We start from the raw sequence: 26,702 nt of genomic DNA, 5'->3' as shown, positions 1-26,702 counted from the left end.
CCTCCTCTGGGTATGCTCTAGTTTTTCATTTTTGTTTTTTGTTTGGTTTTTTTTGAGAGGCAATTAGGGGTTAAGTGACTTGCCCAGGGTCACACAGCTAGTAAGTGTCAAGTGTCTGAGGCTGGATTTGAACTCAGGTCCTCCTGAATCCAGGGCTGGTGCTCTATCCACTGCGCCACCAAGCTGCCCCTAGATAGTAGACACTTAATAAATGCTAGTGGACTGATGATACTTGTATAGTTGATTTTTTTAACCCAATTGTGTTTACATTTTTCCCTATTAAGTTCCATCTTATGCAATAGGCCCATCATTCTTTTTGAATCCAGAGTTTGCCATCCAACATATTAGCTATCCCTCCTAGCTTTGTATCAGCTGCAGAGCTGATAAGCCTGCCATCTATGCTTTCATCCAAGTAATTTACAAAAAACATTGAATAGCACAAGGCCAAGGACAGCCTCCTGGGGCACTCCATCAGCAACCTCCCTCTAGGTTGACATAAACTCATTATTCACTAATTCTTTGTGTCCGGTCATTCAACCAGTTTTGAATCCACCTAACTGTACAAACTTCTCCATCTTGCCCATAAGGATATTATGAGAAACTCTGTGAGATGCTTTGCTGAAATACTCCGGCATCCCCCCTTCTATGTATCCCAGAATCAGATGACATCGTCTGGCTCTTGCTATATAATGTCCTGGGGATCCTATGATCTCCACCCAAGTCAGGGTTAGCCCAAGAGGAGTGACCTTTCTCTGCCACATGACCCTAGTGGGCCCTAAGTAGACCATGCCATGCCACCCATGAAGTAGGAATAGGAAATTATAAGGAATAGGAGGTATAAATTAGGAAAAATCTGAGGACTGTTTGTCTTGAACAATTGTGGGGTGGGGGTGATTTTATTGGTATAAGGAAATCTCAGTGAGGAAATTTCTTCTACCAGTTCAGATTGGCAACTCATGTTCTGAAACTTATAGTCTTAGTTGCCTAGGGCATGAGAGATTATAGTGACTTGTCTCAGGGCCATACATCAATATATAATCCACATGTTCCAGATTCCAAGGCTAGCTCTGTACCCATTTTGCTTCTGTTCGTGCACAAAATAGGCATTTAATAAATGTTGGTAGGATAGACACAGGCCTGAAGTTACATGTAGGAAAGGAGGGGAAGAGGGAGAGAAGAAAAAGAAGGAGGAGAGGGAGAAGAAAAGGAGAAGCAGGAGGAGAAAGAGAAGGAGGAAAATAAAGGTTGAGGTGGTGGCTGGAATGCAAAGCAACTTAAATGCCAGTCTAAGAACATTGGATCTTATCCTGCAGATAATGGCAACCCCTGGAGGTTTCTGGGTGGGTGAGGAACATACTCACAACTGTGTATTAAGGAGATTAATGGAACAGCATGAGTCAAAAGGGTTGAAAGAAGAAAAATGGGGGGCAGAGACCAGGCTGAGAACAAGATAAACTTGGATTCCTCACTATAGGAAAAGATTGACTGGTCTGTTCTCAGTCTTATCTCTTGCAACAAAGGCTTTGTGGGGACCTTGTCTCTGGGAAGGACACAGGAGGAGTGGGCCCAGGCTCACCCGCAGCCTGGCAGCATCATAGATAGCACTTTGATGTTTTAGCTTGCCTATGAACCCCAGCTCAGAAATCCTAGCCTTTTCAAGGAATCAAAGCTATATAGTACAGGCCCTCATTTTTTTTTGGAGGGGGGGCAGGGCATCAGAATAGAACTGACTCAATGTGTATAATCTTAGACAAGCCCCTTCTGCTTGGACCTCAGCTTCTCCCCTCTAAGATAAGGAGGATGGACTCTAAGACTCCTTCGAGATCTGATGCTTGGTGATCCGGTGGTTCTAAGTGGCCTCCTAAAGGTGACAAAGTGAGCCAGTAGAAGAATCAAGACTAGACAGTTGGTCCTTCTGAGTCCCCCCAGCCTATGTCCTCATCTCAGGGATTCTCTCCCTCCTCAGACTATGGCTAAAGACAGAGGGTATGAGATACTAGGCTTTGCACAGGGATTCCAGACCCAGAGTCATAGTGAGAGGAGAGCCATGGGGTGGGGGTAGGGTGAATGTGACAGAAGTTTTCCCAGCTTCCCTTGGGGCAGAGCTTCTGCTTCCATTGCTCAGCACCTAGGACCTCCCCGCTTCCCATCCTTCCAAAGCATGGGTCTTGAGGCTCTGCCATGTACAACTTCCATGGTGTCTATGACCAGAAGCCACATACCTGCCCCTATATCCCAGCCATACCACCCTAGCACCCTGGAATAAGACAGCAAAGCTTAGGCCAACCTCCCACAGCAGGTCTTTGTTGACCCACCCGTAGTTGGAATCCCCAAATATTAAGGTAAATGGCTCTGATTCCTCAGGCTAGTCACTCGCTCCAACTGCAATAATGACCTTCTCTCTCTCTTGAAATGACTTTATGTAACTTTGTACTTACTTAACTGGGTATATGTATCACCATATAGGATACAGTCAAGTCAACAAGCGTTAATTAAGTATCTTCCATATATCAGGTACCACAATAAGTACTAGGGATACCAAGAAAGACAAAAAACATAGTAATGTAAACTCCTTGAAGGTAGGGACTATATTTTTGTTTTTTGTTTTTGTTTTGCAGGGCAATGGGGGTTAAGTGACTTGCCCAGGGTCACATAGCTAGTAAGTGTCAAGTGTCTGAGGCCGGATTTGAACTCAGGTCCTCCTGAATCCAGGGCCGGTGCTTTATCCACTGTGCCACCTAGCTGCCCCAGGACTATATTTGTATCAATCTCCTCAGAGCCTTGAACCTTGTAGGTGTTTAATAAATACGTATTGAATTGAACTACTACTTGGAGGACTCAGCAGAAGATAGTTAAGCCTGGCTCTGTGGTAGGAGAAGAGCCAGGAGACTTTCCTGAGATCTTTAGACTCTGAGAATCTCACCTCCTCAAGGAAACCCTGTTTGGTCCCTCAGCCTCGGATCTATTCTATGAACCTTCACTCAGAAATGGGCTCAGCCCTGGTTCCCCACACCAAAGCCTGAAGGCTCTGTTTATGTGCCCTTCAAACCCAAGCAGTTCCGTCCATGGGGCTGGACTATGCCAACAGGATGTTGAAATTAGCTGAAGCACAGTCTAGTCAGGAGATATCATGGACACAGGAGGGAAGAGATGCCCAGGCTGGGCCTGGGGGTTTGGAGCAAGAAATGAGATAGACAAGACTGCCAGAGCTTGCAGTAAGAGACATCAGTATGTACATTAGGATGACCAAGGAAGGCTACATGGAGCAGGTGTTGCTCCCACTGGGCCCTGAAGGATGGCTGGGGTTGGTGGGGAAGGCAGTGGTGGAGAAGGGATCAATCAGGTTGAATGCCAGACTGAGAGTTTACCTGAAGTCAAGGTCCTCCTACTCACACCAAAAGCTGGTAGAAGGCATTGCTTAGTTTAACTAAGAGAGAATAAAGGAAATAGGTAGGGGAAAGGAGAGAATTCTGGCCAAAGCTTCCAGTGCCAATGGGGATTTATGCTTGTCCTCTCCCTCTCCTTTCCAACTCTATGGTGGAAAAGGAGATGGAGATAGAGTAGAGGAGAAAACTAAAAAGAGACAGATAGTGGTTGGCAGTGATTGGCCCCTCCATCCAAGGGATCGGAAGAAGTGGAAAGGGATGCAAGTTGGGAAAATATCCTCTCCAAAGCCAGTCAATTTCATGTTTAAGGAAGACCCTATGGGCTTCTTATTGTTCCTAACCAAACATCAAACCTGGGCTTATATTTAGAGCCCCTTCCCTTCCCATCAGCCCAAACTCTAAGTGCCAGCCCAGCATGAGATTACCCACCAATCTACTCTGACACACTGTGCTCCCCTCCCATGCTCTGGGGTCAGCTGGCCTGCCTGAAATACCTAATCAGAGACCGATGTGTGGTCAGTGAGGATGCAAAGCCTTCCCCCGAAGCATGGTAACAATGGCACAGTCATGACTACCTTAATAGGTATCAGTTTCATAGCAGGCAAATGTCCCCAGGGCACAGGCTGAGTCCTTTGCTGACTAGACTTATAATGTCATGCCATCCCCTTCCTGTTTCTTGTGAATCCAAGGTAAGCAATTGAGTCCCCAAACCTAATTCAGGCCTTCATTACCACCAGCTGGACTAACACAATAGCTTTCAACAGGTCTTTCAAGTTCCATTCTGTCCTTGCTTTTATCTCTTCTTGACAAGCTGCCAAGCTAATTTTTCTTAGGTACAAATCTGACCATGTCACTCCTTTGTTCAGAAATCTTCAGTGGTTCCTCAGTGCCTCACGGGCAAAGATCAAACTCTTGTGCCTAGCATTCAATGCCTTCTGCAATCTGTCACCCCACTAACTTTCCAACCTAACCTCATTTTATTCCCCTCCCAAAACTCTAGGAAAATTGTACAAGCCTTTAACCTCCTTTCCTCCATCCATCCTCATCATTTGTTCTCCCCCTCAGTGTCTTCATTTATACTTCTCCCTATGATTAAAATGTAATTCCACATTTACTGTGTGCAAGACATTGTGGTAGGCTCGAGGGATACAAAGACAAAAACAAACAAAAATGAAAAAGTCCCTGACCTCAAAGAGCTTACATTCTATGGGGCAGCTAGGTGGCACAGTGGATAAAGCACCAACCCCGGATTCAGGAGTACCTGAGTTCAAATCCAGTCTCAGACACTTGACACTTACTAGCTGTGTGACCCTGGGCAAGTCACTTAACCCCCATTGCCCCACCAAAAAAAAAAAAGCTTACATTCTACTAGGGCAATATACCATGTTTTTTAAAAAAAGGAAATAAATACAAAGTGTTCATCAATATTGCTGGTGGGTGTATGTGTTTCAGTTTGTGTCTCTATGTGTTTAAGCCTTCCTGCATGGAGGTAGAGTAGAACTAGAGAAAGAGTGGTAGACTTGGGGCCCCAGGGCTCAAATTCCACCTCTGGCACTAATCAGTTGAGTTGTTGCTGTGGCTTTTCGGTATCTGACTCTTCATGACCCCATTTGGACTCAGCCAAATGCTACAGCCTGTTAGGCTACTTAGGGATCTTGACTTTTTGATCCCTTTTGTTAGCTCTCCTGCCCAGCTTTGTGTCGTCTGAAAGTATGGTGAGCATGTCATCTATACTCTTATCTAGGTCGCCAAAAAAAATGTTAAACAGCACAAGACCAAGCACAGATCCCTGGGGTACTCCACTGGAGACCTCCTGACACTTTGACATTGAATGCTTAACAACTTCTCTTAGAGCCTGGTTATCAAACCAATTCTTATTCCACCTAACTGTATTATTGTCTAAACCACATCTCTCCATCTTCCTTCAAAGAGTAGAATTAGACAATTTCATCTCCATTTTCCGTCATTGGTTCTGCTTGGTTTGGACTCCACAGAACATCATGCCCCTCTGAGGAAAATCTGATCACTTGAAAACTCATCACCTTGAAGTCTGGCTAGATTTTTCTTTTGAGACTTAATACCAGGGCAGCTAGGTGGCACAGTGGATAGAGCACCGGCCCTGGAGTCAGGAGTACCTGAGTTCAAATCTGGCCTCAGACACTTAACACTTACTAGCCGTGTGACCCTGAGCAAGTCACTTAACCCCAATTACCTCACTAAAAAACAACAACAACAACAACAACAACAAAAAAGAGACTTAATACCTTCAGTTGCTTTTCCCCTCTGATTCAGAGGGCTGGAGGGTGAAATAATAACTCCTCCCAAAGCTTTCTTTTAGAGAAGGCTCAGAACTTTCTAGGTCATTCTCCATTGCCTCTACTTGGTTTGACACCAAAGAACATCATGTCTCTGTGCTGGATGCCCCTTCCTGCCTCTCCTTTTAAAGCTTTTTTATGTATTGTCTTCCCTCATTAGATTGTAAGGTCCCTGAGGGCAAGAACTGTCTTTCTTTTTCTTAATTGTAATCCAAGCACTTAGCACAGTATCTGACATGTCATAGATGCTTAATAAATATTTACTGAGGGGGCAGCTAGGTGGTGCAGTGGATACTGGCCCTGAATTCAGAAGGACCTGAGTTCAAATCCATCAGACACTTGACACCTACTAAGTGTGTGACCCTGGACAAGTCACTTAACCCTCATTGCCCCACAGAAAAAACAAATAAATTTTTACGGAACTGAATTATCAAACACGTTGCTTTTGATTTCCCAACCTCTGATACAATGCGTGAGATCTCACTGAGCACTCTGTTTTGTCCCTAATGCACTTATCAAGTAATTGTGGTCATGGGATCATAGATTTAGGGCTGGAAGGGACCTTAGAGGTCATCTAGTTTAACCTCCTCATTTTACAGATGAGGAAACTGAGGCCCAGGGAGCTTAAGTGACTTTCTTAAAGCCATATAGGCAGTAATCATCAGAGGAGGCATTTAAATGCAGGTATCTTACTAGAGTTAAACTATTATTAATAGTTATCTCTGCATATTTCTTCTCCCCCTGCCAGCCTGTATGTAAAATGAGGCCAAGGACCATGTTTTATCTAAACTTCAGATCTCCCCCAGTACCATATATAGAGTTCTGCTTACTTTAGGTATTTCAACAGTGTTATTGAACTGAAATTGAACTGAAATGAGTTGAATTACCCACCTTTCTCTGTGGCCAGGTTATCTATTACATGCCCATCAACTTCTAGTAAATTTAATTTATCCCCTGCAGCAATTCTAAGCCATCAAGTCAAACAACATCATTTCAAAGTGCCCAGGAAGAGATCAAGAGGAAATGGTGCCAATCTGTATTCAAGAAGGTTGTTGAGTCCAGAGTGGTAACTAGAAATACCAACACCTGAGCCAAGGGGAGAAGTGGGAGGGAAGATGGGAGAGACCTCAGGGACAGACTTCAAACATTGCCATATAAAATTCCTTAGAGAAAAAAGGGACCTTAGAACATCTCTGCATGGCCGGGACTAAAAGACTTGGAGATACCCCTAAAGCTACTGCCAAGGAGATGGGGATGCAGGAGGGTCCAGCCTCATCTTCCAGACTTCATGAGAGTTACTTATGGTCAAATGCAACCTGTCTCCAAGACAGTCCAATTCCCACCCCCTTGGAGTGACCAACAACCCTCAGAACTGAAACAAAGATGAAGGTCAATCAGTTAGAGAAGGTGCAATTGGTCCCCAGGATGGATGCCTATAGTACAATGGGCCTGGCCCAGGACTGGTGAAGAAATGAGAAGCTTTTTCTTTGATTGAGGGCTAAGGAGGAGGGGATTATGGTAAGGATCCTAAAAAAGAAGAGGTATTTCTGGTGTCTTCCTGCTATATTCACAGAACATGTGTCCCAGGCCACACATCACCATCATGACTTCAAGATGACATATTTCTAAGTTCAAATGGCCCTTCCAAAGAAATATCCTAGAATGGAAAGATTAAGCCCATTTCCAATAACAGACTCCTCCCTGGGCCTGAAGAAAATATTGGGACTCCAGAAACTTAGGCCCTGCCTATTCTGGGAGCCCTATTGCCTCTATTCTCTCTTCCACTTAAGAGAACTTCGGTACCATGAAGTGATCATCTCTCATGGTGCCCACTGGGCTCTGGCCAGAGTCTTCAAACAATATTGGCAAGTCTAGCATAGGAATCTCTTTCCTCATATCACAAAAAGAAAAACTGAGGTGCTCAATGAGATGCGAGATTCACTTTGGGAGACCAACACCGGGGAATGGCTCCAGAGCAGAGAGCCAACACCCTGAGGCTCATGTTCCTTCTGCTCCACCCCATCCCCTGGTCCCCTCTTATTCCACCCTGAGGGCAAACCCAACATAGAACCCCTATATAGTCACACAAAATTAAAATATAAAACTTTACAAGCACCTGGACTCCCCAAAGTGTTTATTTAAAACCAACACTCATATAACTTACCTGTGACACACCTACTGGAGCGAGCTGCACCTATATTCAGAGAGCTCTTGGTTGTGGTTACACAGGTGCCATTGGCAAATCTTCACCACCATTCCTCAGATCAGGAGCCCTCAAAACCCAGAATTTTCAGCATTTCCATGGGTAGCCTCCTATTGAGGCCCATTGGACATAGCTCCAGACCATGACCCAGTGAATATTCAGAATTTCTGAAGAGAGTCTCTCTCCCTTTTCCTCTGCTCCCTCCCTCTATTGACAATAGCCATGACCAGGTAAACCACTGGAAACGTCCCACCCAACAGCATCACTCCCCGAACCCATGAAACATATCCAGGGGACAACAACTCCTGAAGCCATTAGAAGCACTGGATCAATAACCATAGGCCCTGTCCCACAGACCCCTGAAAGGGCTCTCAGTGAAATATTGCTATTTCTCTTCTATGCATTTCCTAAAGGGACATCCCTGATTTTAAAGCTTGTTTGCTCCTTTCCCAATGGTTTAGAAAAACTCTAACCAGGGGGCTTGTCATGAACGTCAATGGAATTTAATTATTTTAGTATTATCCTGATTTCATTCCAGTACCTCTTGAATCCCCAGCACATGTTTTCCTTGCTTCTTGGATGATAAAGAAGCCTTTTTAGCTTCCTGGCAACAGAGCCGCAGGCTTAGCAAACTGGAGCAGAAAGTCATCACTGAACCAGTGGTTCAGAGAGAGGCCAGGAATGGATCTACCTAAAAGCCGAGGAGGGGCTGAGGGGAGAAACCTGGAAACATGGGTGCACCCCCTGCCAATGCAATACAGACACACGATGACCATGGAAGCAAGGGATTCGACGATGACATGCAGACATCCAGACCCTGCCAGGGAAAAGAAGCATTCTGCAGGAACCAGCCTCCTTAGAGAGTCCAGTCCCATCAAGCGCCATCCAGAGAATATGGCCAAAAAGAAGAGGCTCTGTCTGGGCAGACCTAGGGCCAGGGTGGTGACTCCTGAGACCAGGGGTCCCAGACTAGTGGTCTTGCCTTCCCAGCCAGGATGCCCTGGAAGCAATGAATGAACCCTTATTTGAGTGGTGGTGTCGATAAGTAGTCCCCATAACTCAAAGAACTAGCCGGAGAAGCCAAATCGAATGAGATGAAGGGCAACAGGGATACATAAAGGGTTACAAAGAATCTGCTGTAAAAATACAGGATACGGGAAAGAATTTATGTGAAAACAAACTGGAGGACTTAATGGACTGTAAGCTCAATACAGAGGCACCGAGGTGGCACAGTGGATGGAGTGCCAGGCCTGGAGTCAGGAAGACTCCTTTTTCTGATTTTATATCTGACCTCAGACACTTACTAAATGCATGACCTTGGGCAAAACGCTTCACCCTGTTTGCCTCAGTTTCCCTATTTGTAAAATGAGCTGGAGGAGAAAGTGGAAAATTGCTCCATATCTTTGCCAAGAAAACCCTAAATGGAGTCATGGAGAGTTGGACATGACTGAAAATGACTAAACAACAAGAAGTTCCATACAAGTCACCAGTGTGACACGGCATCCCATCCCCGCAAAAAAAAAAAAACCAGCAAAATAAGTTTAGGCTTCATTAAGAGAGTCCTTCTTTTCCAGGAGGAAGGGAAAAATTATGTCCCTGTTTTCTTTTATCCAGATTTTATCACATCTGGAGCATTGGGTTCAATTCTGAACAGCTGAAGAAGGATGTTGGCAAATTATAATGTGTTCAGTGGAGGGCAGCCGATAATGAAGGAAACCAAGGGATGCCATAAGAGTCTTAACTTGATGAACTAAAAAGAAGACTTAGTGGGTCATGGTCATATTCAGGTGTTGGAAAGGCTACAGTGAGGAAGAGGGATTGGATAAGTTCTCCTTGGCCCCCAAGGGAGAACCAGGAGCAGAGGTCACAGGATCATACTTAGGTTTCCTGCATGGAAAACTTAACAATTAGTGATGTATAAAACTGGAAGCCTCCCCCATTACTAGGGGTCTTCAAGAAGAGGTAATATGAATGACTGCTTGTGAAGGATGTTGTATAGAAGAGTTGTGTTCAGACATTCATTAGACTAAGTGGTTTCCAATCTCTTTTCCAGCTCTGAGAGACCAATGTTCTCTGTCTCCATCATGGCCGCTCACATTAGCCCCTAAATTTGAGCTCAGGGCTTCTCCTGATTATATAGACCCATCTTAATTATCTACCCTGGGGAGGGAGGGAGGAGGAGAAGGAATAAAAAGAAGAAGCATTTATTGAGCACCTATCACATGCCAGGCACTGCACTAAGTGCTTTACAAATATCTCATTTGATCCACATGACACCCCTGGGAGACACTACTATTATACCCATTTTACAGTTGAGGAAACTGAGGCAGATAGAAATTAAATGACTCATCCAAGGCCACATAACCAGTAAGTGTCTGAACTTGGAACTTCCTAACTCCAAGCCCAGCACTCCATCCCCACTGTGCCACCCAGCTACCTAGGCCTCAGAAGAAGTGCTCTCCTGCTCATAGGCTCTCCTTCTTGGCTCTGCATAGTGACTATGGAGTCTTTTTTTTTTTTTTTGGTGAGGCAACTGGGGTTAAGTGACATGCACAGGGTCACACAGCTAGTAAGTGTTAAGTGTCTGAGGCCAGATTTGAACTCAGGTCCTCCTGAATCCAGGGCCAGTGCTCTATCCACTGTGCCACCTCACTGCCCCTGACTGTGGAGTCTTAAATGTAAACCTGTCACCTTGGGTCACACTGGGCAGGCCAAAGGCCTGTGGCTCCAGTGGCTGGAGGCCCCAACCACTGTGACCACCTGGCTATGAAAATAGGCACCATGTTCTACAGACAGGAGTGAGCCCCAGAGTGAACAGAAGTCCTGGTGGCCCAAATCTTCACAGCCTCGAATCACAGACTACCTGAGCAATCTGATGATCCTCCTCTGTTCATAGATCACAACCAGGCTCACAAAAGCACTGCCAAGGCACCCATAGCCATTATGGTCCCATTTGACAGGTGAGGAAACTGTGGTCCAGAAAAGAGGCATCTTGCTATTAATATGCAATAAGCCCGTGGTGGAGTAAAGCATAGAACCCAGGTTTCCTAACTCCCAGGTCAGGGTTGTATTTCCATTCCACAGGGCTGGCTAACCTGTCTCCTCCCGGAGAGCTCTATGTGTTGGTGTCTCTAATCACACAACAGATGTTTCTGAATACTCACACTGAGTGGTTTGGATTTATTCCCTAATGAGGGACTTATGTCTATTCCAAGGCAGACCCACTGATATTCACTTGTCACTTCCACTCCACTATCGAGCACTATAGGAAGCCCTCGCTTTCAGCCAATATAAAGAATAAGGGTCTAATTTACACCGAAGGCGAATCGGGAGATGATTGTTATGGAAGGACACTTCATGACTTGCACCCTTTCTATGGTTCCAGGAATCTTACCCCCTACAACTCTCTATGTACTCATTGGCTTCCTTGCTGTTCCTCCCACAAGACCTGACTCTGGTTACTCTCAATGGCTATCCCTCATGCCTGGTATGCACCCCCTTCATATTTTTGCCTTTTGGTTTTCCTGGCTTCCTTTAACATCTAAGCTAAAGTTTTACCTTTTGCAAGAAGCCTCTCTGTTCTCCCTTAATGTTAGTGCCTTCTGTCTGAGATCAAGTCCAATTTATCCTCTATAGAGCTTGTTTGCACATATTTGTTTGCATGTTGTTTCTCCTTCATTAGAATGGAAGTTCCTTGAGGTCATACTGGTTTGGGGGATTTTTTGCCTTTCTTTGTATTCCCAGCACTGAGCACAGTGCATAATGCATAGTAGTGCTTAATAAATGTTTGGAAAGGTAGCAAGGTGGTTTAGAGTGCATAGGACTCGAAGTCAGAAAGATCTGAGTTCCAATTCCACCTCAGACACTTACTAACCATGTGAACCTGAGTAAGTTACTTAAACTTGTTTGCCTCAGTTTCCTCATCTGTAAAATGGGGATAATAATAGTACCCACCTCCCATAGTTGTTATAAAGATCAAATGAGTTAACCTATGCTTAGGGCTGGAGAAACTTTAAAGCAATATATAAATGTCATTATTATTATTTCTCCTGCAACTTGTCTATTGGCATTACTAAAGAATGAACACAGATTTCCTCCAAACAAACCCCCTTTCTCCTCTCCTAGTACATTTGAAATAGGATTTGATTTGGAAAGATTTGACATACAGCTCTTCAGGAACACATACAAGGAATTAAATTAGGTGAACCTATATCTAAGGGTGAGGAGGGAAGTGTCTTAGCTTTCATTGATTAGCTTTCTGGCAAGGGAAAGGGGGAGGAGAATTAGGGAGTAGGTCAAAATGACTTGAATTAGGTGGTCCAGCCACTGAGAGGAAGGTATCCTCTGCAGGGGAAACATGCTCCTCCTTGTTGGCCCTTACCTGGCCAGTCACATACCCTCCAAAGAGCCTTCACAACACAGAAAGCCCTAATAGTGTTCCCCAAAGGCAAGGATTTCTGGGCCATAAGGCAGGCCCTGTTACAGCCACCTACCCTGTGAGGACTACCACGAAAACCATCACATTCAGCCATTCCTCAGGTATGAGCCCTTGTGGAAACGAAGCCCAAGGCGATGATTTTGATCCCAGCTCACAAAACAAAATATCCGATGAAATAGGGCTCGGTGTCATCCTGCAGGGAAGAAACAGGACAAGTCACTATCAGCCAGGTTCAGAGATGCCAGCCTAATACTGAGTCCCCAGGGGCCTACCTGTGCTGAGCAAGGCTGTGAGATGGTCAGAGAAGGACAAGGAAATTTGAGCTCTAGTCCTGGAAAGTTATTGTCTGGCTAGGGAAAAGTTCTTATTCTACCGCTGGCAGTGGTTCTCCTCCAACTCCCTAAGTATGGGACTCCATCCTCAGCTCTCTCACTTGTTGATCTCTTAGACTCCTATGACAATAATGGTCCCTATATGACCTATGTTTATCTCAAGTCCTAATTCCAAATCAGGGAAAAAGTCACTCCATAGAGTGTAAAGGCAGAAAGGACTTTAGGAATCATCAAACTTAGCCCATTCATTTTGTGGATGACCCAGAAAGGGGAAGTGATAGCAGCAATTTGGACTAGGGTTCAAAGCTCCCAATCCCCTTTCTCTCTCTCCACAACTCTGATCCTGTATCTTCTGTTGGACATCTCTATCTGGATGTCCAACTGACGTGTCAGATGTGGGGTTTTGGGTTTTTGTTTTTGTTTTTTAGTGAGGCAATTGGGGTTAAGTGACTTGCCCAGGGTCACACAGCTAGTAAGTGTTAAGCGTCTGAGGCCGGATTTGAACTCAGGTCCTCCTGACTCCAGGGCCGGTGCTTTATCCACTGCACCACCTAGCTGCCCCCAGATGTGTTTTTAAAGTGGAAATCATTTCCCACCCCAAAACTGCACCTCTCTTCCAATTTTCCTTATTTGGGGTGATGGTAGCACCATCTTCTCCATCTTCCAGGCTCAAAACCTAAGAATCTTCTTTGAGTCTTCTCTCTCCCTCAACTTTCATAGATAGCCATTTAGTCACCATGTTCAATAATGACTGATTCAATATGTGTCCAGGCCATTGGTTTTGAGATGGGATTGAGGAAGTAAATGAAACCTGACCATTATTCTCATGAATTTCTAGTTTATTTAGGAGAGGTAAGACATGGCATAGATAGAATACATGTATGGTCCATAGGAATATTAAGAACATGGTGTTACAGAAGAGAGGTCACTTTGGGGAGGAAGTGGGGCATGTGGAACAGTCTACCTTGTGAGGTCAGTGCCTTATTACCAGAAGTCTTAAAGCAGAGAGTATGGGGGTAGGATGGCTATTTCTTCCAGAGATTATGAAGTGAACTCTGTTAAGGTACTGGTTGGAATAGATGACTTCTGGGGGTTCTTTCGGGCTCTAGATTCTGTCACAATGTTTATCAGATGGACCTGAAGGATAGGCCATGGTGGAGAGGACATTCTCAGAGAGGGGAAAAGTACGGAGGTGAGAAGATGCTGCAAGTACCCAGACATGTCAGATACTTCGGGTATACCACTGTCTAAATACTGTCTTCACTGTGAAATAACAATTTACTACGCCTTTGAGGAAGCTAATGGTGTAGTGGATAATTGCTGTGCCTGGAGTCTTGATTGAAAATCTGAACCTCAAAATTACCTAGCTGTGTCACCTGGTGGAGGAGAGGCACAAACCTCTGTTTGCCTCCATTTTCCTCAACTGTAAAATGGAGATAATAGTATCTACCTCCCGGGGTTGCTGTGAGGATAAAGTGAGATATTTGTAAAAAGCATTTGGCACACTGTAGATGCTTGATAAATGTTTGTTTCCTCCTTTCCTTCCTTCCTTAAAAAACTCATGAGGGGAGCAGCTAGGTGGCACAGTGGATAAAGCATTGGCCCTGGATTCAGTAGGACCTGAGTTCAAATCTGGCCTCAGATACTTGACACTTACTAGCTGTGTGACCCTGGGCAAGTCACTTAACCCTCATTGCCCCACCAAAAAAAAAATAAAACAACTCATGAGAATTAGAATGAGAAGAATATCCTGGTCTCCCCCTCTCTTCCTTCCTACAACATCTGTTCTCATGAGGCCCTTGTAACCTTGCCTGATTACTGTAAAAACAACAACAAAAACCTCTTCACTGTGTCTCCCTGACAAATTTTTCCTCATTTGGATTCATTCATCTTCATAAGCTACCACACCGAGCAGGTAGAAAGAAATTAAGAGGTCATCTAATCCAACCTAACACTCAGCTGAAACTCCTCTATAACATCCTGACAAGTGGTCATTTCAGCCTCTGTTTAAAGAGTCCTCGGATGAGAATTTGATGCTTCCTGAGATAGCCCATTCCATGTTCTGACAGCTTCTTAATTAGGAAGATTTTGAATTTCATCAAGGCAAAGTCTCCATTCCCTGGAACTTGCAATCATTGTGTCCAGCTCTCCTCCAAGGCTAAAATACAAACTCAACCAGGCATTCAAGTCCTCCACAGTATGTCTCCAGTCTACCCTTCTGGCCTTATCTTGAAGCCATTTCCTCCACATGCCATGAATCAATCGCCTCACTGTCTCTCACATACAAGATTCATCCATTCCTTTATATCTACACTCTTTTCCTACCAAGAACCTATTCATCCTTCAAGGCCTAGATAAAGTCCTATCCTCTACTATGAAGCCATCCATGAACACCCCAGGATTTACTGATCTCCCTTTTCTCTGAACTCTTCTAGCATTTGGAGTCTGAGCTAGATAGGCCCATGGCCACACCCTATCCTATACTGTTCTTTATTCCTTATGTCCACATTCTGCTTCCCTAAAGAGGTTGATCTCCTTAAGGGCAAGGGACCAGGAATTCTTGGACTCCCAATGGCATAGAACACATAGCTAGGTATGCATGGGTGGGGCAGGAGACTCAGTACTGGTCAGTCAGTATATAATGAAAGGCCAATATGAATGGTATAGATACTTTGGCCAAACTCTTAAGGGAATAGGACACCATCAGCCTTAACCACAAACCAGGTACCTGCCCATCTCTGTGTTGGAGAAACTTTAACTGCTGATGATAAGGCTGATGTGGGATCAAAATGGGAGAAAGGAGAAGCACTAGCCAACCAAGAGGTTGGCAATGTCTAGAGATAGTTCATAGCTCAGCAAAAGTTACTGTTGACTACAGTGTTTAGGAAGGGGTCCTCAACTTAGTTCTCAGTCTTTCTGTTAAAAAAATTATTGATAACTGTTGCTTAAATATATATACAATGCTCCCAAATGAATTCCCAACTGTGTTTAATCCCTGGTCTATGAACCCTGGACAGGACCCCATTTACCACAATACAGGGCAGAGAAAAATCCTGTTTCCAGGCCCTGAACACCACCTGGAGGTGTGGGTTGTGCCAGGAAGCAACTGCTTTGTCAGGAAGGATTTAATGGGCAGCTCAGAGACATGAGTTCTGAGTGCCTGTGGTCAGAAGTAAGAAGAAACACCCCTAGTAGTTTGTGAAGAGACATGACCACAGGAGCAACATGAGCAGGGACAGGCTCTCACATTAGTGCATCTTGGGAACACCTGTCCTAGGGACTCAAAACCCAAGACTCTAGGTCAAGGAAAGGGATTTGGACAGAATGGGACAGTGTAGAATCAATGTGGTCAGTTCAGTTGGCTATCAAGCTTGGGGCAGGGAAATATCTTAGGTTTAAAGATATCCTCTATCTCAGGTCTATAGCTACCCAGACCAATGCACCCAGCCTACACCAGGAAAGACCATGGAAAGGCTGAGTCAAAAACAACCCAAGCTGATATCCCCCAAAATCCTCATTTACTTGCTTGGGTCCTTCCTTGGCTGTAGACCCTACTGATGGGCCAGGGAGCTGATTCAAATACCTTGGGACAGGATGTGAACTACTCTGTCTCATTCCTTCAAGTGTCTGCACTGCCCTCAGAGAGACATAATTCCAGAAAATTAAAGGAGCTCAAAGTCAACTCCAGAAAAGACAAACACTCCTTTCCATGTTAGCCTCAGAGTGACTTCAAGAATCCCTCCCCCACCTTTCTAGACTCCACTTGTCCTCTTCCCCAGAGTACATTTTCATCTCCACCTCCCACATAGACACATTAAGTCCATCTCTTCCCTGTCCTCCACACAAGGCCAGACTTGTTCCTACCTCCTGTCTCCTTTATCTAAGACTGCCTCACCTCAAGAAGTCTCTCACACTGTTCTCCAGCTTCCAAATTCTATCTGTCTTTCAAGATTCAGTCCAAGAACCATCTCCTCCTGAAACCACCCTGACCACTTTGTCATACAATATGTGTACTCCTTGAGCTGCACAGCCTCATCCTTAATCTCACTAACTGGTAGTATTAAACATTTTACCATAGTGTGTGCCTCACCTCCCACAGATAATGGGCTCCTAGAGGATAGGGGTCTGCCTCTACTCCCTTCCAGATTTCCCTCAAACAATGAACTACCTGAGGGAGTAGGACCTAGATCTGCTTCCCTGCATCATCCACAGCTCCCAGGACAGAGTTTGATATACAGATGCTTAATAAATTAGTTGATTTGATTAATTTAAAATTCTGCTTAGTATAGAGGACCCTAACCTCCCTAGCTCTGACTGGGCTATCTCTACTATCTCTTATCAATAACTGGAGAAGCAAGGAATAAAGAATTACTGGTACCTATAAGTGAGCAAGCTCCTATTCAGGAACTCAAGAGATAGCACCCAATGAAATCAATAGCTTCTGAGCTCACATTCTAGCTCCAATGGAAGAGCAGGGGTGACATGAACCCTCAAAATGTACATTTATTTTTAGCTAATTAACCTCTCTCATCCTGGATGTACTTCCTGGGAACATGGGGTCCCTGGAAGGCAGAGTTAAAACCATAGCAAATAAATCAGTTATGGATAATAGAAAAATGACTATATTTGTGAGAAAACCCAAAAGTGGAAGTGGCCTGAAGGAAGAGCTAGAGGACTGGGGTCAGAGGCAAAAGTTGTAGGTAGGAGGGGACATTTAGACAGGAAACACATGAGTCGTCAGGAGTATCCTGGGGCCTACTGAGCAGAGCCTAGAGTCTTATGAAAGACCTCTCATCATCCACAAGTCCCTGAGAGCAGCCCTAAACTCTAGTCAAGCCACATCTGCACTAGGCATTGAGAATGCAAAGTTAATGTGATCTGCTTTTAGTTGTCTACCTTTCTATCTTTGCTAGGAAACGATCCCTCACCAGCCCCATGGTTTTATCTTTTCCTAGACCCTTCTCGAAATCAGCCCTCCAAGGTGGTCTGTCAGGTTCTTGAGGAAATCAGGTCCCTGTCTTCCTCCCTTGTTCTCCCAGACCCTTTCTGGGGCTCTAGATGTGTAATCCCTATATTCTCCCCTCCCCAGAACAGGTTAGTTCCATATCCCAGGCCACTCACCAGCCTCTCAGACATGGGAGTCTTATCTCCCTCAGGAAGGTGTTGCTCCAGAGCTAAGACGATACAATTGGCAATGATAGTGGCCAGGATCATGTACTCAAAGGGAGTGAGCAAGGGAGACGTTAAGGAAAGAATGCAGAAACAGGGACAAAAGGAGTCAAGTAGGGGTACTGAGGCAAGATCAGTACTGGACATCTCCTACCCAAGAAGTTTAGAAACCTCCTCCAGGAGCACAACAGGGTTCCCAGAAGCTGAAGCTGTACTTCCTTTCTTCTTCCCATAAACAGGAAATATAGAACACCCCCAGCATCATAACCTCCCCGATGGTGAGGCAGACCAGGCCCTTTTCAAAAATTAAATAGCCCTCAGACTGGTAGCCCAATCCTAAGGATGATTCCACCTCCATCCCCGGAAGGTTTGTATTAGTTTTCTAACCCTAACTGACCTGTGAGGCTCCCAATTCGGACTCATGTGAAAGGACTGGAGCTTACTCCATGACTGCTCCTCATGCTGGTCCTGCTGAAGACAGAGCACGGAAGAGAACCAGGTGCAAGCCTCCCTGCCAAGACCGGTCTCAGAACCTTTCTAAGAGCCTAGCAGATTAGCCCACCCTGTTGAGGGAGAGGAGAGGGGCGGGGCCGCGTCCAGAGACCGGCCAGGGCGGCCTCAGTACCTCGGACAGCGGCACCCGGAGTCAGCCTAGCCGACGCCCTCTTTCCTTGCATGGCCTCCAGAGCCATGGCAGCTGGAGCTGCCCACCCCAGGGGTCTGGAGGCAGGTAAAGGGGGGGAACCCTACGCGTGTGCGCGCACACATGTATACAGACACACATGTAGCGGGGAAACTGTGCATTTACATACGCACATATGTTGTATTACACATGAACACACAAACCCAGGCACAGAAGCACACATTCATATGGACACACGCACCATTCACCCTCAGGTGTCCTCCAGGCTCTCTATGCAGCTCTCCCCCCGCTCTGCGTCTGTGCCGCCCTGAGTCCGCGGTCGGGAGTGTCTATGTCTATGTGCGCGCAAAGATACCTAGCTCTGACCGAGACGTCCGAGCACCCCAGGCTTTGCTCTGACCCCCCACCCCACCCCCCCATCCCACTGGATTTCCCAAGGCTCCTCAGGACTATCCAGAAGACCTCTCTCTTCTCTATCCCAGATCGCCCTCAGCCAGACAGGTCCTCCGCCCCCAGGAAGCCGCCCTCCTCCCCCCCGCAGCCCCACCCGGCCACAGCCCCGCAGTCCCTAGTCCTCAGCTTCCCCAGACCTTCCAGAAGGCCTCCGGGCCGCGCAGGGCCCCCAGTCTGCCCAGCCCCAGCCCCGCCCAGTCCTCTACCCCTAACCAGGCCGTCCTCAACCCCAGAATGGACCCTCCACCCCCCTCCAAGCCCTCGACCCCGCAGGCAGGCAAGCAGGATATGGCCATTCTGTGACGCGCTTGGCGTATCTGCGGACGACGTTGTCCTCGCTGAAGATGAAGAGTGAACGGTTGACGGTGAAGCAGTTCTGCTTGACGGGGATGGGGTTGTACAGTGCCATGGTCCGGGCCCGCTGCGCGATGGACTGTTTGTAGAGCACACGCTGTCCCGGCTGCAGGCCCCCGGGCCCGGCACCGGCCCCACCGCCACCCCGGCCGCCGCCCGCCGGGCCCGCTCCTCCATAGCGCCCGGGCAGCTCATCCCCGAAACGGACCATAATTCCTGGCCGCTCGCTTTCGCTGCCGCTGCCTGTCTTAGCGCTGTGCTGCCCGGAGCCCGGTGCCCGGTGCCGGCCGCCGGGGGACCAGGGCGCATCCCCCCCAGGCCGGCTCCTCCCGGCTCCCCTCGGGCCCGGCGCGCACTGACGGTCAGACGGCGCGGGCCCCGACGGATCCCAGGGCGCAGAGGACGCGGAGGCTCCTGAGGCACGCCGAGAGACTCCCGGGTACTCTCGTTCCTTCCTTTTCTCTGTGTCTTGGGGCCCCTTGTTTCAGGCCCGGGAACGGTGGCAGGGACAAGAGCAGGAGCTGGGGTAGGGCAGGGCGGGGGCGGCAGGTGCACGCTCTGCCAGCGGCTCAGTCCGAGCTCCGAGTCCTCGGCCACCGGGATCTGGACCCTATAAGGGTGCGTCCACGTGACTACAGCCAGCCAATCTGAGCGCCAGCCCCTCCTAGCCCAAATTCCCCGCCTGTGCCCGCCCCCTCCCTGCAACTCCCAGCCCGCGGGCACTCCAGCCCCGCCCCGCCCCGGCCCCCCCGGAAACCTCACAGCCACTTCTATCCCCTCCTGCCAAACCATAAACCAACCCTACAGGCGCTGTCCGGTGCTGATGGACTTTGGTTCGCTGCATCAGTCCCGGCCCCAGGAAGTCCCTCACAGAATCTCACCACCAGGTTTCCCTGTACTCCAAAGCCCCTGCTGGACGTGAGTTATAGCGAAACCAACACTCACTGGTCAAGAGCGGAGGATTTCTAGCTTGGGTGGTGTAAGGAGAATCCAGTATACTTACAAAAAAAGTCAGATGAAGAAGAGAACCTGTTCACCTCGAGCCGACTACACCCTGGGCAGCTGCTACCCTAATCTCAGTTCCACAAGCCAGTTGAGAAGCCTCCCAGTAGTGGGAGGCGCACGGGAACAGATGGATGGACGGAGAAATGAAAACCATGGCTCATTGAAAGGGAAAAGGCTGAAGATAAACTTTGATTCTTCATGGATGGGAGAGGGTGAAGTATCTGGAGGGAGGTAGCATGAATTATTTTTTTCCCTTTTGACTATTCCCACGCAATTCCAAGCCAATCCTAGTTCCTGCTTCCCCATCCCTTGCCTCAGATGAGAAAAAAGGAAGGTTCAGGTGATCAACTAGGTTTAGAGGTAGATTGACTGGACTGGAATGGGGAGAGGAGTCTGAAAGTGAAAGCATTATAACCACTAAAACAATAGCTTGACTGTCTCCGCTCCTCCCACATTTTTACCTCAGCCTCTGTGGGCAGGATGAGGTGTCCTTTAGGCTAGGCTGGGATGCAAAGAGGAGGGGTTCAGAGAGACCAAAGGACAACCACTCCTACCATGAAGGAGTATTTTTTTTTTTACAGGAAAGAGGTTCAGATATGGATCAAAATGCCCTTGTTCTCAACACAAAGACCTAGTAGAAAACACAGGGAAACACAGATGGGGCTCACAGAGATTTAGACAGGATTGGGTAGGACTAACTGGACAAAGGTTGCCTATTTGGGGTCAGGAAAAGATACCTGAGGATTATTTCTGAATTGTGTTTGTATCACAGGTCTATGCATCACTGGATTTGTGGGGTACAAGAAACCAAGGGGCCAAGAACCCAAATGCCACTGAATTCATCCTTACTCCAGAGATTTGGTCTCCTTATCCATAGAAATGGAGCCAAAGCTCCCATGTTTGAGCAAGGAGGAAGAGGCTGGATGGTGCTTGAAGATCCCACTGTGCCCTGCTCCCTGAGGGAGGTGAGATGTTTTCTTCTCATCAGGACTAATTAGAAAGGTGTTGTGGCTCAGACAAGAGCCTTCTCCTGGGGAAACTGTGAAATCTTCTCCCAGTGGCTAGAATACCCAAGGCTAACTCCCACCCCTCTCCAAACCCCATCTCAATCCTCAAAGGCTACCAACCCCTTCCCTTAACCAGCCCCCATCTTTCAGGTTAGCAGGTTAGCAGTAGATAGAAGGATCAGAGAGGGGCATGCACATACACAGACACACATAACAGAAATTCAGTAAGTGAACTGTTTATTGAGTCTTAGTTATGCCAGACACTGTGGCTATGTGCTGAGGAGATAAAAAACAAAAGTGAAAAACAGTCCCACCCTCACAGAGGCATATAGACATACGTTATTCACCCACAGGTGTCTTACAGGCTCTCTGCAAGAACCCTGCAGCCTTCATTTGTGCCCACAGTAAGTCTGTAGCTAGGATTACCTGTTGTGTATGTTTGCAGAACACAGCCCTTTACTAGACCAGACCTTTGTGGTCATAGCCAGGGCTGACCTGTGGTCACAACCAAGGCTGATGGGGCCTCTAGTCACAGCCTGCACTAACTCTGAGTCCCCAAGGCCTAGCTGAGGGCCCTATAATCAACCAGGAATGACTAGAAGCAGATGATGATAGCGAATTCTCATCAGAGACCATATGTCAAGATTGATGAGCATCCATAGCCAGGGCCAGCTAGCATGGGGTTAGAAAAAGGGAAATCCTTAGTGATTGCCATAATGGAATGTATTCAGGATATACCTCAAGACTGTGCTCAGGACAGGACATTCCACAGACCCTGGGTCACATGGACAAGGTAAAAGAATACACACACAACACACACACATACACACCATGGTAGATGGCAGTTGACCGGAAATCCTGTACCTAGGCTACAACCTTTCAGTGAACAAAACTGACTTTAAAACTCTTTAATCTATTGAAGGTTGAAGGCATCAAGGGACTTAGATGTTGTCATTGGCATCAACATCCCCTTGTGGACTGATCCTGACTCAGGTCTTGAAGCTCCCAATCCCCACAGCTGAGTTTATAGAGAGCCTTCCACCCCCGCTCAAGTCAGCCTGAACTTGAGTTATTTCCTTTGTTGCTACCCATAAGGGCACTGGAAATACAATCCTGGATCCACAACCTGGAGGAATGATCCTGGTGTTCTTGCTCTGACCTGACCTTCTGTTCTACTTTAATGACCAAGTTCCTGTATTGTTCACATCTCCATAATTGTGTCCCTCCTGTTCCTACCTCAGAGGAGCTAAGTCTCTACTCCACATACTGGATAATGGTGGGTCAAGCCCCTGTCACTGCCAGATTCTCCTGCCACCATAACCTCATACCTCCTATTCTTTAATTCCTCTGGATCTCTACCTCATAAATTGTAGCCAGCCCTAACCTGGACTATCTTGCAGATGCTGATAAATGCCTATGACATTATATGCTGAAAATAGCACTGGATTTGTAGACAGAAACTTAGGTTTAAATCTTGGCCCTACTGTGTACTACCTCCAACATTGGCCAAAGCACAATTTAAGAGTCTGTTTCCTGATCTGAAAAAATGAGGGCTTTTAAAGGTCACTTCTAGCTGTCAGATTCTAAGAGTGTATGACTCCCACCAGCACTGAGTTGTCTGCTCTGTGACAAGCATAGAGGCCCCCATGGCCTCTGCTGAAGATGATGGTGGTCACCGATCTTTGACAAATGTTGGAAAGCAGTGATCAGGACCCAACAACATATAGTGGAGGTCTCCAAGTAGAGATGTCTGAGCTGTTGCTGCTGGATTATTATGCCAGCCTGGGTACATAGAAAAGTCTAAGCAAACATAGTGATTCCTGAAGTTTCCTCTTGCTCCTAGACAAGGGCCTTGCAGGCTAATGCTGGAGACCCAGGGTCAACCAGGAAGTCCATGTGACTTCAGACCACATAGCTTAGGCTTTGTAGACCAGGCCTCCACCATCCCATCCTTAGTTCTGCTTCTCAAACGATATTTCGGCTTAATGTGATACTACTAGCATCCCCTTCTTTCTATTTATGTTTACTACTACAATCCCTTCTTTCTATGTTCACAATAACTGCCCCAGGAAGGCCCTCAGCTCTATTCTCCATCTCCTCCCTGTGTGTACCTTCATACAAACCATGGCTCAAGGCAGGGATGCACTGTTACCTCCTCCTCATCTCTTGGAATCCTTGTCTTCTTCAAGGTTCAGCTCTTGGGAAAAATCTGTGAAGCTTTCCCTATTCCTCCTAGTTGTCAGTTTTCTCTCTGCTTCAATTTCCCTGGCGTTATACTTAGGTGTGCAAATCTCATAATAACTCCCAGTAGAATATAAGCTCTTACTGGCCCCGGATTCAGGAAGACCTGAGTTCAAATCCGGCCTTAGACACTTGACACTTACTAGCTGTGTGACCTTGGGCAAGTCACATAACCTCATTGCCCAGCACAAAACACACACACACACACAAGAACATAAGCTCTTTGAAGATGGTTTTGTCTTTATATTCCAGAACCTAGCACAGTCCCCAGGGAACAGTAGGCATTTAACAAATATTTGTTGGAATCTATTGGGAAGCACCCACAGATGACATGGAATTCATGGAATTGATCACAAATCATCTGTGGAGTCCACAGTCATGCTGAAAATTAAGCAAGATGGCCCATGTCTGTAGAAAGAAGACCCAAGAGATCATGGAATCTTGACTCTTCATTCATACTTCCCTATAAGTGCCCTTCTTTCTACTCACACAACTATTCCAGTGAAGGGGCTCATTACTTCATTCCTGAACTACTGCTGGTTGGTTTCCTCAATTCTAAAGGAGCAATAATAATAGTACCTGTCTCCCAGGACTATTCTGAGGATCAAATGAGATATTTGTTGAAGCCCTAAGCACAGTGCCTGGCCTGTAGTAATTAACAAATGCTTCTTCTTTCCTTCCTGTCTCAAATTTCTCCACATGCCAGTCTCATCTTCCACTCAGCTGCCAAAATGATTTCCCTAAAGCCCAAGTCTGCCTACATCACCCTCCTACTCAATAAACTCCGGTGGCCCCTATTCCTGGATCAAATAAAGATCCTCTGTTTTGGCTTTTAAAGTCTTTCAAAACTAGACCCCTTCCTACCTGCTAGTCTTCATACACTTTAGTTCTCTCCATGTTCTCTATAATTCAGTAACACTGGGGGATAATCTGTGCCTTCTCACTAGCATGTCCTACATGCCTGGAATGTTTTCCCTCATCATCCTGCCGCCTCCTGGCTTATCTGGCTTCCTTCAAATGCAGCTCAAATTCCATCTTCTGCAAGAAAACCCTTAAAAGATTTAAAATAAAAATAAAGCCAAAAGAATACCCTTGCCCCTTCTCTTGAAATTACCTCCAATTTACTCTGTATATATATTCTATGTACGTGACATGTCTCCCCTGTTAACAAAGCTCCTGGAAGGTAAGACTGTTTTTTTGCCTTTGTGTCCCTTGTGTAGCACTTAGCACAGTGCCTCTCGTGCGGTTAGTCCTTGAAAAATGCTTGCTGACTGACTTGCTTCCCAGAGAACTATTGCCCTCAGCATCACCAAACACTGACCACCAGGCAAACTACCTGACATCAGTGCTCCTAGCCCAGCTTTTTCAATAGTGTTGACATCATCTCCCCTATAGTATACTTCTCACTTGTGGGCTGTTTGAAAAGGAGCAGGTAGGCTAAAGAATCGTTCTGAAGCATTGTGTGGATGGTGAAAACAAAACAGTGCCCTGTAACAGGGGCATGTGGGAAGCGACTGCTTGGAGTAGGCTGAGATGAAGCTACTGGTCCTAATACCTCCCAATTCCAGAAGAGACCTCCTGGAATTTGTTGGGTTGCTAACCCCATAAATAGTCTTCTCTTCCTAGTTGCCTATGGCTCAAAAAAGTTGGTCTTGGGGCAGCTAGGTGGCGCAGTGGATAAAGCACCAACACCGGATTCAGGAGGACCTGAGTTCAAAATCCAACCTCAGACACTTGACACTATACTAGCTGTGTGACCCTGGGCAAGTCACTTAATCCCCATTGCCCCCCACAAAAATTGGTCTTTTCTTCTCCTCTTCTGTTACCCAAATGGAACTAGACCTGATGAACCTCCCTCTGCAATAACTCCTAAGTCATCATGTCACCATTACCATGGACACAGCTAAGTTACTATTGAGCCACTTGTGTGGCTGTAACAGGCAACTGAGGATGAATGTTCTCCCCAGAGGGCTCCTCTTGAATACTAGTCATTAAGATGGGGACTGGATATTCCAGACTTCCCAAAGACCAGATGTCTGAGGTCCCTAGGTTGAGTCAGGAAGATTGGAGCTCCCTCTGCTGGTCAACAGCCACAGGCAGGCTGGACTGGGGACAAACCAGCCCAGGACAGGGTAATTTTGGTCTTCAATGAGAAACATAGGGGGTCAGCTCTGGTAGAGAAAGGGAAGCTATTTAAGGCTCAAGGGAAACAGATTCCTTTGAGCAGCCTGTCCCACAGATCAGGAAATAACCTGAAATTAAGCTCCTGAGCCTAATCAAAGTGTACTGGAGCCCTGACCAGGGCTTTTCCTCACGGTGCTTCCTTCCAGGGGGCATGCTTCCTCTAGAGGAAGGAGACCTTAAACTCCCCACCAACTGAAATCTAAGAATATGAAGCCAGTGGGACAGGGTTCACTGGAGCGGGCTACTATTTTTCAGAGAAGCTTTGGTCACTAAGCAAAGGGGCAGGTCCAAGACAGGGTGAAGATGAGTATCAGCAGGGGTGTTGATTCCCCAGATCACTTTCAGTGAAGAGAGGTCTTTAAGGGCCCTCAATTTTCTGTGGATTATTGGTAGGTATACTTGGGGGACCATGGTCCGTACCCATGAAGAAGGCACTTCAGGGGGTCTTGAAACACATTCACCCAGGGGAGAAAAGCATTGTTGCTATCAGGCAGCCTAGGGACAGACATCTCCACCCTCAGAAAGGGGGCATTTCAGGGCCATGGGGGGATTCCAGGGACCTGAGCTCTTTCTCCCCACCTCAACAGAATTTGCCTGAATTCTAGTTAGGCTTGGCTGATCTGTGGTATTAGTTGGATTTAACCTCAAGGCCAATTGCTCCTCTCCCTTGGCCTATACAAGATCAAGCAGCACCAGGAAGGCAGGTGAGGGAGGTCACTGTGGAGGGTACAACCAACCAACCAACCTAGAGACAGGATAGGTGTTGGTCTTATACTTGTCCTGAGAACAAGATACAAGCTGTGATAGAATCAGTTCATTGAATATGCACTGAGACTCTGGTCTCAACCCTGGTTAAGAACTTTGGGGAAAATCATCTAAGAATAAATCCAGTATTCAGGAAGTTTACAGACAAGTCAGGAGAACACACATATAAGGTTACCAAATTATTTGTTTTTGTTTTTTACGGGGGCA

The 26,702-nt window shown here is 46.6% G+C and overlaps 1 protein-coding gene across 1 annotated transcript; it reads right to left on the bottom strand.

Moving 5' to 3' along the window:
• Positions 1 to 12,402: 12,402 nt before the first annotated feature.
• Positions 12,403 to 19,511, bottom strand: LOC122740282 (voltage-dependent N-type calcium channel subunit alpha-1B-like). Its single transcript, XM_043982277.1, has 3 exons — positions 19,230 to 19,511; positions 17,796 to 17,901; positions 12,403 to 12,535 (listed from the first exon to the last, which is right to left on the bottom strand). The coding sequence occupies exons 1-3, from the start codon at positions 19,502 to 19,504 to the stop codon at positions 12,494 to 12,496; spliced, it is 423 nt and encodes a 140-aa protein (XP_043838212.1). The 5' UTR covers positions 19,505 to 19,511; the 3' UTR covers positions 12,403 to 12,493.
• Positions 19,512 to 26,702: the final 7,191 nt, after the last annotated feature.

The sequence above is a fragment of the Dromiciops gliroides genome, chromosome 2 (genome assembly GCF_019393635.1).
Source record: "Dromiciops gliroides isolate mDroGli1 chromosome 2, mDroGli1.pri, whole genome shotgun sequence".
Lineage (NCBI taxonomy): Eukaryota > Metazoa > Chordata > Mammalia > Microbiotheria > Microbiotheriidae > Dromiciops > Dromiciops gliroides.
Note: the sequence above shows the minus strand (reverse complement) of the source record. Positions and strands in the feature narration are given on the sequence as shown.

What these genes read in the sequence shown, in the direction of transcription:
- LOC122740282 (XM_043982277.1), bottom strand. Translation starts at nt 19,504, where the DNA reads ATGGTCCGTTTCGGGGATGAGCTGCCCGGGCGCTATGGAGGAGCGGGC. An exon ending in AAGCGCGTCACAGAATGGCC is followed by an intron (nt 17,902 to 19,229) that starts ATATCCTGCTTG and finishes TCCCTTGCTCAC; the next exon opens with TCCCTTTGAGTACATGATCC. An exon ending in CTCCCATGTCTGAGAGGCTG is followed by an intron (nt 12,536 to 17,795) that starts GTGAGTGGCCTG and finishes TCTTCCCTGCAG; the next exon opens with GATGACACCGAGCCCTATTT.